This window comes from Vollenhovia emeryi, unplaced genomic scaffold, assembly GCF_000949405.1.
Source record: "Vollenhovia emeryi isolate VEMERY1.0 unplaced genomic scaffold, V.emery_V1.0 DF939132.1, whole genome shotgun sequence".
NCBI classification, from domain to species: domain Eukaryota; kingdom Metazoa; phylum Arthropoda; class Insecta; order Hymenoptera; family Formicidae; genus Vollenhovia; species Vollenhovia emeryi.
Window position 1 is genome coordinate 2,703,908 of NW_011967234.1, and position 14,810 is coordinate 2,718,717.

At 40.1% G+C, this 14,810-nt stretch overlaps 2 protein-coding genes across 6 annotated transcripts; one reads left to right on the top strand and one right to left on the bottom strand.

Annotated features, from left to right (window-relative positions):
• Window positions 1-156: 156 nt before the first annotated feature.
• On the bottom strand, window positions 157-4,883 carry LOC105568058 (vesicular integral-membrane protein VIP36). Its single transcript, XM_012023421.1, has 7 exons — window positions 4,560-4,883; window positions 2,821-2,936; window positions 2,512-2,709; window positions 2,170-2,332; window positions 1,721-1,887; window positions 1,500-1,563; window positions 157-1,431 (listed from the first exon to the last, which is right to left on the bottom strand). The coding sequence occupies exons 1-7, from the start codon at window positions 4,717-4,719 to the stop codon at window positions 1,280-1,282; spliced, it is 1,020 nt and encodes a 339-aa protein (XP_011878811.1). The 5' UTR covers window positions 4,720-4,883; the 3' UTR covers window positions 157-1,279.
• A 2,411-nt stretch (window positions 4,884-7,294) lies between these two features.
• Window positions 7,295-13,404, top strand: LOC105568063. 5 transcript variants are annotated; one of them, XM_012023434.1, is made up of 4 exons: window positions 7,295-7,473; window positions 7,764-7,935; window positions 9,027-9,084; window positions 10,241-13,404. In XM_012023434.1, the coding sequence occupies exons 2-4, from the start codon at window positions 7,793-7,795 to the stop codon at window positions 11,528-11,530; spliced, it is 1,491 nt and encodes a 496-aa protein (XP_011878824.1). In that variant the 5' UTR covers window positions 7,295-7,473; window positions 7,764-7,792; the 3' UTR covers window positions 11,531-13,404. The 5 variants fall into 5 exon arrangements, with proteins under 5 accessions (XP_011878824.1, XP_011878828.1, XP_011878826.1 ...); XM_012023438.1 differs by lacking the exon at window positions 7,764-7,935 and having other exon boundaries at window positions 7,298-7,510; XM_012023436.1 differs by lacking the exon at window positions 7,764-7,935 and having other exon boundaries at window positions 7,298-7,473.
• The last annotated feature ends 1,406 nt before the right edge of the window (window positions 13,405-14,810 follow it).

A 14,810-nucleotide genomic window follows, 5' to 3' on the forward strand; every position in this document is an offset into this window, starting at 1 on the left:
ATTTCAATATCGTTGTACAATCAGTTCTAATACTTCCGTATGTATCTTTCTGCTGAAAAGCAAAACAAAAATCCTCCTTCCGTTTAGAATTGTAGACATATTTATTATGTATTTGGCAACATGATACATTATTGTTTCGAATGATAACATCATCTCGATAACAAGACAATTGTTTATTAAACGGTTTGGTTCCCTTTTTTCTTAGTTTCCATATAAAATGATTACATTACAGAGTTTTATTATGTTATTTTATAGTTATTTTATATTGAAATACAGTAGAACCCCCCACATTGCGTATACTTTCATGCGATGTTCGATATCAGTTCTAACTGGATAATTTGTATGGCCGATGGCCTGTTTAGAGTTGCATTTCTACAAATAAACTCCATCACAAACTTTATGCAATATGGGAGCTTCGAATACATTACTTTTCTTTATGTACAAATATAAAATCTATGTTAATAAAGTTTCTTCTGTATCTGCATATGAAAATAATTACCTAATGCGCAAAAGAAAATTACATAAATAAAAATTAAAAATTTCTACATTTTATCTCCTTAAACAAATATCTCTTTTATCGGTGATGTATTATTGCCTTAAGTATTTAAAATCACTGGAGTTTAGAATTAATTTCCAACCTATATATACAAAAAGGTTCTGGAAAAAGTATATATATATATTACCACAAAGATCTTGTATATATGAACATTTGGCTTGAAATTAATACATACAATATACGAGTTTTTCCAAGACCCTCCTAAAGTTAACAATGTACACGTCACAATACATTCATTATAATATCTTCCCATCCTATGTATTTGTTATGAGTCAAGTATATAAAAACTTATTTCGTTAAATTCCATGTGGCATTTCAAGAAGGAATAACTTTGGTAAAGGAACTGCAATAAATATGTATTTTTACTGACTATAATCAACTCAAATAAATGTACATTGAGTCCAATCAATGTGACAATTATAATCTAACGGGGCAACATTTTCTGCAAATATTGAAACTATTAGAATACTTGTACACAAACACACACGCTCATGCATACGCACACGCACTCGCACTCCTCCTTTACCCCGAAGACTTATTTTTATACAAAAAACAAAGATTTGTATCAAATTTGGGAACAGAAATCAAACTAAGACAGTCTTATGAGCATTTCATGATTTACATCTTGTGTGTATACAAGAAATCTTGGATAAAAGAGAAATCGGTAAGCTGCAACGCTTGAAACCCCGCACACACATACACACAACCTATCTAAACCCTGACTTAGTAAAATCGTTTTCTGCTTTTCTCTTGATGCTTCTGATATAGCATAATGGCAATGACAACACAGGCTATTATCACGAGCGCGCCAATCAACATCAGTAGGAAAAGTTTTATTCCACTCATGCTAGACTGCTTCGTATCTTCTATACGTTCTGAAGCAAGAGATTGATGTTAGAATGATAAATTGATATACAATGACAATTCGTTCTTAACCGCGTACCTCTTGGTTGCTCATAGAATGCTGCTGATGGCACAATTTGTGATCTATCTTCTTGATCCTTGGGCTGTAAATTGACATGCATTTGTAAATACCGCTAATTTGATTACTATAATGAAACAGTTCACAGCTCTGTTGGTCAACGAGATGTGTGCTTTACACACGTGTAATATGTATTTAATATAATGGAAATATAGAGAAAAAGAATAAATTGTAATGCTTACGTCATTTGGTAAGTCTAATTCAAACAAACGAATTGACAGTATATCATGATTGTCAGACAGATCACCCGTGGTAGCAGAAATTCCAATATAATAGCCCGTTGGAAGCTTAACTCCGGACACTTGAAAACATTGCTTCCATGCTGCTTTGTTGGCAAGATCCGTGGAGACTTCATCGCGTAAGAAAAAAAAGAACACACAAGAAAGGTAGTCAGTGACGCACATATACGTGCGCGTACACATTTGCAAGTCAAGAAAGAGATAATTATAAAGCTGACACGATAAAAGGAAGAAAACAAAGTAATGTAACTCATCTAACGTGACAGGACAAAGTACGGAATAATGATTAAACAGTATATAAAAGGAAATGTGAGATTTAACAAAGGATCTTATCATATACGCTATAACGTGAAAAGTATAACGTATTGTAGCGCTCGATTATCTCCACGTACCAGTTAGGGTATCGTACTCGTATCGTATAGCTATGTACGTATCATGATCCAAGTTTCTGAACTTTGCTTCGCATCCCGCGACCTGCGTATGAGTGCCGTCGCGATCGTGATCGTAATGCAGAGAACCATTGTTGATCATTCCCGAGATGTAAGGATGCTGATGCTGCTCGTAAATGTAAATGTTAAAAGGAAATGTACAGAAAGATAAAGACACAAATATACTCAAGTTTCGGTTGGATCAAGAGATCGTCTTCGATCTTGAATTGACAACAAAGTTACGCGACCTTAACCGACTGCCCAAACTGAGCTATCAGATTTTATAAGACTGCATTGTCGACGTACACTGTGTTGGCCGTTATGATTGCTGTACGTGTCAAGAATCACTGCCAATCCCTGAAAATAGTCCTGATTCCCAAATACAGGACCCGATTTCATTCTCTCCTTGGCATACCAGATGGCGAAACCATCTCCAAACAGGTCCTTCCCCTTTCCGTGCACTTTGAATTGAATCTGCAGTTCCCAATTTCGTATGTGGCATGGCTGTATAAAGTTCAAATATCTTAATTATATGGGGACAACGGATATGCATATACATATATGCAGTTTCTATATTATGTTCAAGACGTGTTCAAATACAAGTAGAGTACTTGCCATAGAATTCCATAAGGCACCGTGTTTACTTTGTAAATCAGGCGTCAGCCTGATATAATTATTAGTTACCATTGTGCTTCCCATGAAGTCCCAGTTAGGTATCGTCATACCTGTGCCTGTTGAATTAAACACAACTTCGCAAATCAACTCAAAACACTTGTATTATAAACATATGCGCCAGTTAAATATTGTAAATATATAAAAAGATATATTTGATAATCGACTGGAAATTTGGAAATAAAAAATAGCAGCTTCGATAAATACCCTCCAACAAACATTATCGCGCACAATTACAATTCACGTGTTTTAAGATTCACGTGTACTCGAATATCCATGTATGTGCGAGACGCGTAAACGTGTGCAAATACTTATCAAAATTGGATGAAAGATCTCTACTTCTGCATACGTTGCTCGACATATGCATAATTGCAGCATTCCAAGTTTTATCCAGATTTCGTCACATAATTCTCGAAACATTTCCCGAGGGGGAAACCGCTAGTCAAAATCTTGCCCACCGATGCCCGTTGATGCCCAGACGGGCATCGCTTTATCTTGTTATCTTATTTGCCTTGTTTTATGTTATTTTATCTTATCATATCTTTGTAATGCCCCAGCAGGGCCTAGTGGCCAAACTAATGCCCAAAAAATGCCTGTTAATGCAAATCTGGACACCGCAATGCCCTCAGCGGTTTCCCCCTCGATATGTCCCTATTGAGGTATACACGGCTACACGTTTACGTATGTCACATACATGAATATTCGTGTTCGCGGATTTATGTAAATGAAGATTTTTTTACATTCGTGTACACAGGTTAAAACACAGATAAGTTAAATGCACGGTTAAGCCTATCACACAATGCCAGGCAACAGGCAATAGGAATAGAGAATAGAATTTTTGACGCGTTGGATTCGTCGGAAATTTTCTTCCAACCAATCCAACGCGTCAGAAATTCTATTCTCTGTTCCTATTGCCTGTGCTTTCCTATTGTGTGATAGGCTTTACACGTGTAGTCGCGTGACTTGCGTTATTCATTATTTCCGAATTTCATGAGACGTCCGGCAATCTCTCTCCTTGAATTTGTTAAATATCTCATTGCAAAGAGAATTCTTTAAATTATCAAGTTGTTGAGCTTCAAAGGGGGGGGGGGGGATCTGTAATTAAAAAAGATAATAAAAATCGCCGTTTTCACAAGAATAATTCATTAGCCTCTGTACATTTATCGATCTCGCGACACAGCTGTGGAACATGTGGTCTCTTTCGTTGACGCTGCAATCTATGGAAAATAAATTGTTCGCATTAATCAGCCTCAATTTACCCAAGTCGTAAGCCCGTAGTGGACTGGCTGGCGGATTGCGATTAGATAATAAATGAACCAGCAGCAAATCCTTTCGCGCTGGCGCGCAACGAGATTCCCCGGAGGAAATCCATAATTTCAAAAGATACGACAAGCTCGCCGCGTTTCTTTCGAAGGAGAAAAAACAATCGGCCCCGTGACCTACGGGTATTTACCGATTCCGCGATATGGCCGCGAAGAAACGTGGGCGTTTGTCTCGTTAACAGCTCCAGAGGATAACAAGAGATAATTCCGCGCGTTAATCAGTCGCCTCGTAACCTCAAACTCGCGGAGATGGCGATTAGACGATAAACGAATAGGAGCGAATACTGGAGCGAATACTGGAGCGACTCCCGCACGGTCGACGCGACGGATAGGAAGACAAAGGATAGAATCGGCGCGAACCTTGATACGGCCTGAAGAGAGAGTGTTCTCGCTTCATGTAGTCCTTCGTGTTCCAATCGTGCGTGTTCTCCAAGAAATCGTCCAGGGCGAGGGACTCCAGGGCGCCGGCGAGCAGAAGCAGCCACGAAATCGCGCCCATGACGACTCTCGATCGGGCCATACCGTTCCGCGGTAAGTGTTCGTACGGACTGTTAACACGTGGATGGAGGAGTCACAGCGCACTCGACCGAGGAAGCAGCGGCACCGCCGAAATAAAGGCCATTCACGCGCGCGAACTAACTAACGTCATCCCCCGAGTCATCCGGACGCCCCGCCGAGGATTTGCTGCGTCTCATAGATGGGGAAACCCGAGCGGCGCGCCACGATCCGCGCGCCTGCGCCTGCGCGGCGCGACGGTCGGTAACGTCGCTGGTTATCGACGAATCCGAAACAGTTTCGGGCTAGAGTCCCTGGGTGCTTTCGCGACGTAGATCAAAATGATCCGGATCAAAATGATCCGTGCTATGATTGGTCAAATCTGGAATTTCATTGAATAAAATTTCAATGTGATGCTACGAAATTTCAGATTTGACCAATCATAGCACGGATCATTTTGATCTACGTCGCGAAAGCACCCCCTGTAGTAAGGTCCAGTTTCACAAACGTCGGTTAACTGTTAACCAGAGTTCAGTCGACTTCCAATCTTTCTCTATCTTGGGAGCTTTCCAGCAAGCGGTACGAGTCGACACAAATGTCGTTCTGTCTTTATTATTCATTGAACGCGAAGAAAGACAGAACGACATTTGTGTCGACTTGTGTCGCTTGCTGGAAAGCTCCCCTTGTTATCCAAGAAGAGACAGAGGATCAATTAACCACGGGTTAGCGGTTAAACGACGTTTGTGAAACTGGTCCTGAAGCCCGTATCAGACTACGGATTGGGATTGGGATTAGATTGAAATTTAACCAATCACAGTAAAGCCTATCACACAATGCGAGGCAACAGGCAATAGGAATAGGGAATAGATTTTTTGACGGGTTGGATTCGTCGGAAATTTTCCTTCAACCAATCCAACGCGTCAAAAATTCTATTCCCTATTCCTGTTGCCTGTTGCCTCGCATTGTGTGATAGGCTTAAAGTTTACTAATCCCAAGTTCAGTAACTTTTACTCTGATTGGTCAAATTTCAATCTAATCCCAATCCCAATCCGTAGTCTGATACGGGCTTAAGAGTCTGGCAAGAAATATTCTCCGTTTGATTGGTTTGGCGGAACCAATGGCGGAACCAATAAGGTGTCTCGAATCTGTACTCTGAACGCGGGATTATTATTATTATTAATTGGTTACCTTCGGACCAGACGCCATTTTGCGTCAACCCTTGCCAGACTCTTACCACAGTATAACCAGTAGTGGCACTCGCTCTTTTGTTTCACGTTCGCGCCGATCCGTACTGCGCATCCGACATGTTTTTATTCTGACCAATCACAGGATTTTTGTACGTGTGTTGGTGCAAAGTCGGTGTGACATTGAAAAATTCGCAGTGTTGACGAATAATGGGTAAATACTTTTATACGTTGGAGCAAGTAATTACATTAATTACTTTTATTAGAACATTTTCTTTCATATGCCATTTCCATTTACAATAAATAATGTATGCCAGTTCGTATGTGCCTTTGCTGGATACGATCCTGAAAAGGGCCCAGGCACTTTTAGCCGTTGATACACTGTTGGCGCGAATAAAAACATGGCGGAAAATTGAGAACGCCCAGATCAAAGGTGCCGACAGAGAGTGCAACTACTGGTTATACTGTGCTCTTACTACAGGGACTCTATTTCGGGCTGGTAAAGCCTCTCTCTGTCAGTCGCTTCGTCGATGGCGGGACGAGGTCACTGCGTCGCGTTCGAATCATGCCGTAGTTTCCGCGATTTTTACCGTCCGCAGAAGTGAATCTCGCATGAGCGTAATAGCGTGACCGCCGTTGTCGCGCTTTTCCGAGCCGATCGTCTCCGCTCCAGGGCGCAGAGCAAGAACGCATCCAGCGTCGTCGCAAATCTCCAGGTGAGTCTCCCGCTAGTCTATAGACTAGAGAGAAAGAGAGAGAAAGAGACGCGTGTCCCAACGAATCTCGCGGCTACAGATGCCGATTCTCTGTGCGCCGATCACGTTTCTGACGAAAAGAAGCAACGGAGAAGGGAACAAGAGTGCGGAATCGCTATCAATTTTCGCGGTTCCGTTTTCTAAAGAAAAAAAGTCACCCGGTCGGCGTTCCGCTTCAAGTCAGCCTGCAACTTTTCTCCAAGTGCAGAATTTTCGCGTACGTTTCTCCTTTTCAAACGAATTCCAGAATCGACCCCCTAATTCGTACGCGGACGCGCGCGAAAGAAAAGCAATATGGCGAGTGCCGCGCCGCCAACTTCCGGCGCGCGCGCGCGCGCACACGAAGGAGCGGGTAAGCGGCGTGGACGAGCCGGTGTGCGCATGCGTGCTTCAACTCACGTACGCGAGGGCGCGCACACAAAAGCACGCGCGTTCGTAGTCGCTCGCGGTTCGCGGTCAGTTCGCGTCCAGTCCGTTCCGCGATTTCGCCATCTTCTCGATCGAGTCGCGTCGCCCGTTCGCGCTCGCGTCCCGAGAAATCCCGCGCGTGGTCGCCCGAGAGGCGCATCGCCGTGCGTCGCGCGCGCCAATTTTTTGTCTCCCCCGAGGCGTCCGCGAAAGCGGCCGGCCGCGCGTCCCGCGCCTGCGCGCGCGCGCGCGTCCCGCATCCGTGCCATCTCCCGTGCGGCGGAGCGGTTGTATGGCGTCCTGCCTGCGTAGTGCGTACGTGAACGATTGAACTCGACGGAGCCGCTCGTCCCGCTCTCGTGCACCGAGATACCGGCGCCCCGCACTCGTACGGCGAGGTCCACGAGTCGCGAGTAATCGGCCGCGACGAGAGTAAGAAAGGGCGACTATTAATATTTGAGCGGAGGAGGTGAGAGGCGGCGAGACGAGCTAGCGAGAGAGCGAGTGAGAGAGAGAGAGAGAGAGAGAGAGTGAGAGAGCGAGTGCGGATGTATGTGTGAGAGAGCGCGAGAGAAGCGAGGTAGCTTATCGCTGTAAGTGGGGGACCTCGCGCGGGCTTGTTGCGTTCGCAAGGTCGGATAAGGCGAAAAAAGAAATATATATATATACGAAAGAAAGAGAGGAAAAAAAGGGCGTGGAGTCTGATCAGGCGCAACTAATAGGCACCGCGCCGCTAATCGCTGTCGTGGCCATGGGTAAGACGCCAAAGAGGGCGGCCCCTGGGGGCGACGAGAGGAATTTGTACGTTCGGAGGCTCAAGGCAACGACCGCGCCGTCGAGAGCTTCTGAATCTAGCTTGCCCGAGAGACAGCGCGAGTCCGAGATCTCGAAAAGGTTTGTAGAAACAATCAGCAACAGCGAATTGCAAGTTCCGCCCAGAGTTTCTCAGTCGCTTGTACACACCTCTCTCTCTTCCCGGGACTCGTGACCTGGTCGGCTTCCCCCTCTCCCTCCCGCCCCCCCTCGGGGACCTTCCTGGGAGCGGAGTCGCGGGATTATGGTAAATTGCGTTTGCGTACTGGCGTATTTTGTGAATGCAACACTTGGAACTTGTTAGTTGCCTGCCGCTGTAGTTCACGGGGTGTCGGAGCTTTGTCTTTCTGTAACGTTTGCCAGAGAGCTGGGAGATCGTCTCGAGATCATCTCGTGGCGTCTCTCAAGTGTCCCGGTCGCAGCACGAAGCAACGTAATAGTTTACGACGAAGATGTAGATTAGCGCACGAGCTTCGACGCAAATGTAGCGTCACATGTAATTGGAGGCAAGTATCAACGTACGCCAAAGCTTGTGCACTAATCTACGTTTACGCTTACTTGTAATCTGATACGTTGCTTTGCGCTTTGCCCCTATCTCTGCAGCAATTTACAATCGCGTCATAAGCTTCGCGGAACTTGAGACAAAGGACCGATATTCAGAATGTCGAAACAAGAGCCGCGAGTAAGATACTTTGAGATGAAATGGATTGATGAGCGAGACGACCAATGGTTTCGGACTTGTCTTGCGTGGGGAGTGTCAGGGCCTGTGTCCACGATGCTAGAACTTGGACCAAGTTCTAGCGTCGTGGACACAGGCCTTTAAGCCTCGTGTCCACGATCCAAGAACTGTGTCCAAGCTCTAGTTCCAAGAAATGCGTAGCCAATCAACTTGCAGCTTTGCCAGAAAAGATACAGGTTGATTGGTTGCACATTGCTTGGAACTAGAACCTGGACCACAGTTCTTGAATCGTGGACGCAAGGCTTTACAGAGATGCATGTGAGAAAAGTAAACGGGGTATTTTCGTTCTTGGGGACATGAGAAACTTTGGTTCACCTTCTTTTACATACTTTTCAATTTGTTCCTCTCGTCACCTCCAGCATTTCTTGCTCAAAGGCCATTCGCAATATGGCTTATCTCTTCATTGATTGTGAATGTCTTATTTCTGTTGTAGGCCGAAGCTGACTGGGATACAGAAGAAGGTATTGCCTGGGCCGGGAAAGAATTTTAAGGTACATTCTTGCGATTTCTATGGAAAGAGAGATTCCATATTCTGAATCCCTCTTTCTATCGACAACGGTGCCCGTAAAGGATGCTTGCAACCGACAAGAATCATTCGTAACCAATTTCGGTGGCACTTTTAGCGATAAAAGACAATTCAGAATATGGACCTGTCTCTTAATTCCTTAATTTACTACTGGTCTGTGCACACGATGCTAGAACTTGGTCCAAGTTCTAGTTTCGACAAATGTGTAGCCAGTCAACTTGCAGCTATTCCATAAAAGCTTTTATAGACCAAGTTCTAGCATCGTGGACACAGACCTTTAGATATATTCGGGAACTATTGTGATCTGAAACGATATACGATTATTTTGATCAAATATACGATTATTTTGATCGTGACATAGAAATATTAATTAATTATTTAGAAATTGTGTTATAATGCATTCGTATTTATTGGGATTATATCACATTTTGTGTGTCACGCTCTCTGCAATATTAAATATTTTTGTTCCGTTTGGACAATATCAAGTAATTTTTTCTAGAAATAACACTGATATCTACTAAGAACTCCTATTGAACTTACTATTAAGATAATGATAAGGATTTAATAGATTAGGTACGGGCTTATCAGTATGAATTTATACTGATATTATTATGTGTATTATAATGGTTTTGGTGTAAATTATGTAATGTATGTTTACAAGTTGATTCTTTTTATTTTCTTGGTTAAACCAAATCAAATAATTTGTAAAGAATATTACACGTTATCCATTATAACAATTTTATATCTGCAATCTTATTATTTATATAAAGATAAATATATTTAATATATTTAATATATTTTTATGTAAACGAAAATATTTTATGTATGTTAAGTTTCTTTACTAATGTTTGATAACAATTTGATTTTGATTCGCCAGTTTTATAAACAAAATTGTTGGTCATACATGTTTGTTTGTATTTTCGGATTTAATATACTTAAAATTGTAACAAAATTTTATGCATAAATAAGAATATTAGAGTTGAACATAGCCCACAAAATGATTGCAAATTGATTGAAGCGCAGAAATGACTCACGCCAGTGGTCTATAACTTTAAATTATTTCTTAAGTTCTTTTTGCATTGCCATAGGTCTTTGCAATGTGAAAATAATGTATGTTATAGAGCAAACTTCGCCCTCCAGCGAAACTTGAACCGCATCAAACGATAAAGCAATTAAAAGTCCTAATGAAAAATCCAGAAATCAAAGGTGCAGACATGCAGCCGGAACCGGAAGAGGCCGAGGTCAAATTGAACGTTTCAATTCAGAAAGAAAATGTTACGGAGGAGAACAGTAACAACAGACCTGTTGAAGCTGAGAAATCTGCTGTGAGCAGAGAATATGTCGAGCATTCCTTCGAACAGATGTCAAGCGAACTTCAACCCGATGTGAACATCACCGAGGAAGTAATATTTATCGAGAGCAAAACTGTCTCCCGGGAAAAAGAGGGAGTCTTATTAGGAAACGTTTACGCTGAAACCAAAGAGGTGGAGGAGCAAGACGCAAATGACATTAAATTAACATTCGAACCCGAACCAAGTCCTATAAATAATGGAGGGGAGAAGTTAGACGATAAGCAACCAAAGGACAATGATAAGGGAGAAGAATTGGAGGAGTTGAAGAACGGTATAAATGAAAAGGAGGAGATGCAGAGCGAAGCCCAAACCGATAGCGAGAGTTACTCGGTCGACATTGTTGAATCCACAACGTCGGAAATATCCGTAACGTCGGGAACGTCGGAATCAGTTACACAGAGCGACTTGCAGAAGGACAAAGAAATGATCAACGACGCTGCGGATGATGCATTATTCGTTTCCTACGATTCGTCCATTATGCTAAAAGATGTCCAAATCAGACTCAACGATTGTCTGAAAGATAATTCGAAGCTCTACGACGTAAGCAACACGGAAGATATGTCGAGTCAACTGTTAAAAGACCTGTCGTTTGGGAAGACGCTGAGAAACATCTCGGGAAGGCATTCTATCGGCAGAATGCGTCACGTTACTTTGCGCGACAGAAGGATATCGCCCAACAGTTCTCTTTTCGTGAATACATCGACTATGTCTATGCCGCAGGAAGAAGGAACAGAATTGAAATTACATTATGGTTTACTATCCGACAGTTTCTCTACGAACGGCAGTCCATTGGACAGAAAACGTAAAGTTGAGACGGAAAATGCGAGCTCGGCGAAAAAGAAGAAAACGGACGGAGAGAGTAGTAGTAGTATACTAAGTACATCTATGAATCTACTGAAAGGTTTGCGCTTACCTAGTATGCAGGTATCCACGCCGAAAGCCGCACCTTGTAAGTTCGAATCTACCAAGTTAGATATTAGCGGGATGAAGAATGATGACAATAAAATGACGGCTGAAATACCAACTGAGAGTACAAAAAAATGGTGTGTCATCATGTAAACTATTATGACAGTGTGTCATTATGCGGGAAAAAAGCGAACAAATTTTCATATTTTCAAGGAAGTAGAATTCACACAAGTATTGCTTTCATTTTTTATTAGTAGGTAGTTTCTTTTCTAATTAATCAATCAAAAGTATTTGTACCTTTGTTTGGTTGTTCCCAAAATTTTCTCAAACAGAGAGACATATTTATTCTATAACTTTCGGAACACCTTGTCAACGTTGGGATGTAATGTAGATTTTCAACACTTAAATTAGGAGAATTCAATTTCTACCATGTACATTGCTACAATTGTTGTGGTGCATAATTTTTCGATGTCAATTTTGGGATAAAATATATAGAAAGGAAAGAGTAAATTATATAACGGCGAAGAGTACAATTTCATTAACTTTTCACATGACTATTTTACGAATAAAAGACTTGATTCGGTGAAATGTACCAACATTTAATACAGTATGATATAAAATAACTAAGCCTCCCGTGTACAGAAGTGTAATATGTGTTTAATTTTGGTACACGTCTCCCAATTTGCGACCTACGATTATCTTTCATACCGTTCTTTAGATAGATCATAATAAGTAGCTTTTCTTTTCATCATTCTAAATAAAAATAGTTTCGTAATGCAGCACGATATTAAGCTAACAGTATGTTTATTTGGGAATAGTTTCTTTGATATCATTTTATGCATATGTTATCTAATAACTACTATCATAGACAATTCATATGCGACACTTATCCATATGATGTAACATTCATATTATGTAACATTACAAATACATATCTCACCGTGTTTACTTCTTAATAACGAAATAGAATATTGATATTTGTAATTTTTAATTCGTTGAATTTCACAGTGATTAAAAATATGTTGTGTTCTACGCAAATTGCGTCGTCACCGGCAAATTTCTGAAAGTTATGATACGAAATTAATTATATATCTTTTCTAGTTATCTATAGAAAGTTGTTACTACCAGTTGCTACAACCAGTAAGTTGCAACGTTACTATTGCACTTATAATATCAATAGCTTTTTATCTGTTTCATCGTGAATGAGATATTGTTGATTATTATAAACAATCCATAACACATATGCTTATAAAAGATTCAACAATTGCATTTTTTGTAATGCTAAGTGTATAATTTTGTAATTGATATATAGACCTATTTTATATATTTTTAAAGAGAACGTGGTAATTCATGTAACTTATTCTTATGAGTATGAGAATACTCATCTTTATCGAAGAAATATTACCATCTATTGCAACTGTAAAAATTGAAGATGTAGACGCGAAACAGTACGTTATGACCTAGTATCTTAAGAGCAGAACAAGGAAAGACGAAGAGAAAATGTATATCTTTGGAAAAAAATCTCATTTCGACTCACAATGCGACTTTGTCACATTTATTGATTCATGACCTCTTCATTTGCCATAGATTTAAGTATATTCTGATGTCGTCCATTAAGGATGATATTACGTTGCCTTTATATTAAATCTTTGTTGGAACAGATACATATATCAAGCTAGAAATATCACGACCTTCCATCATATGATAAATGAGGATTAGAGACCAGGAAAGTAATTCGACCAAAGTGATTTTCCAGTGTCAGTCGATCTATTCGTTTAGATCTGTCGAGGATAGTTATTAATTGCTAAAAATTGTACATTATACCTTTCGACGAAAGCGATTTATATATTACTGGCTGATTTTCTTGTCGATGCAAAACACGTAACGTAGATGAATAATTATTCAGGACTAAACGAATAATCGTTAGGACATACTTTTATACTTCGATTAGTAGAGACGTTAGAAGCATACCTAAGAGTGTACATAGAAACCCTTATGAGATTTATAATAAACTCTTTAAACTGCAAGCTGGTTCACTGATTATTGCGCTCCACAAAATCTTTATCTTTGTGTTTACAGGAATGAGCCTTGGATCTTAACTCTTTCATGACTATTGAAACACAAAAAGTTCCACTTATAAGACTTAAGAAGATTCAGTGAATTTAATGTGCATTTACTGAAAAAAAATCTTGTCCCAACTAGAAAATTTAAACTCATGAAAGGGTTAAATATGAAATTATAGCGTATTCTTTATTATTTAAAAATATGTCAACCATTTTCTGTTTACTATATTGATGAATTTACATTATTAACGTTGTATATTTGCAGTACCTTTTTATATCTTTGCAGTATATTTTTTATAAATAAAAACACGCTACTAAAATCGTAGGACGGACAACTTTTGCCGATATTATATGAAAGGATAATGCATCGAAGACGTTCGTTTTCGCAAACGAAACCGCATGGGATACACAGGAGGTAGCAGTGTGAAGTCTCGAGAGATTTAAACGGGTAAAGAAACAATTTCTTTCTTTTAGTTGCTTCGATTACATTCCAGAAATATGGCGTTGAATCAACAGTGAGGAATGGTTAACTTCTCGTCGGACGAATGACCTAATTAAATTGGTATCACTGAACCAGAGGTTTTTCAAATTGTTATTAACATATGTCATGTTTTGTAACTTATATATTTGACCGTTGAATGACGTTTATGCGCTTGAAATTTTAAGCGCAGTCATTCTTATTTTAAAATAGCCTGATTGGACATGTAACATGACCGTTTAAAATATAATGATTGAAATGGCTATTGTTGTTTCATGAAAACATTATTTTCTTTTTGAAATGAATGTAAATGTGTGTCGACCGAGACAGCTGAAATTGTTAGAAATGTCAATTTGTGTCATTTATAGGTGCAGACGCATCGAATTAAAGAGATATATGATTTACTGTAAATATATTTCTTTGTCAATTTTATCGATAAGAAAAAACGTAGAAATTGTTTAACGATGAATTTATTAATGCCTGTCGAATAAGATTGGAACAGCGAATTCTTAAATAATGTTCGCCTCAATTACGTGGTATATTTCAGTAATAAGACCTTCTCTCTAGACGAAATTGCGCCAATTACGTTTAAATTTGATTCGCCTGAATTTCTGCCTTGATATCAATCTTCGCAATTAATATCTTTAATTGCTCCTTTCTTCGTCCTGATTAAAGAAGTCCTACAATTATCTCGAGATATATATTTTAATAAACGCCGTAATGAACGTCCCGTTAAATTCTTTTATTAACATTTTTATTGTTAATGTACACGATTTTAATATAAATTCGTAGCGTTCAAGATAATGCACAGTAGCTTTGTTATAATTATAAAATGGAGCTTATCGATTACTAAGCTGTCATGTCGACTACTATTAGTATTATACAGGGTGGG

What these genes read in the sequence shown, in the direction of transcription:
- LOC105568058 (XM_012023421.1), bottom strand. Translation starts at nt 4,719, where the DNA reads ATGGCCCGATCGAGAGTCGTCATGGGCGCGATTTCGTGGCTGCTTCTG. An exon ending in TCTCTTCAGGCCGTATCAAG is followed by an intron (nt 2,937 to 4,559) that starts GTTCGCGCCGAT and finishes TTAATTCAACAG; the next exon opens with GCACAGGTATGACGATACCT. An exon ending in GTGCCTTATGGAATTCTATG is followed by an intron (nt 2,710 to 2,820) that starts GCAAGTACTCTA and finishes AACTTTATACAG; the next exon opens with CCATGCCACATACGAAATTG.
- LOC105568063 (XM_012023434.1), top strand. Translation starts at nt 7,793, where the DNA reads ATGGGTAAGACGCCAAAGAGGGCGGCCCCTGGGGGCGACGAGAGGAAT. An exon ending in GAGTCCGAGATCTCGAAAAG is followed by an intron (nt 7,936 to 9,026) that starts GTTTGTAGAAAC and finishes TTTCTGTTGTAG; the next exon opens with GCCGAAGCTGACTGGGATAC. An exon ending in GGCCGGGAAAGAATTTTAAG is followed by an intron (nt 9,085 to 10,240) that starts GTACATTCTTGC and finishes TGTATGTTATAG; the next exon opens with AGCAAACTTCGCCCTCCAGC.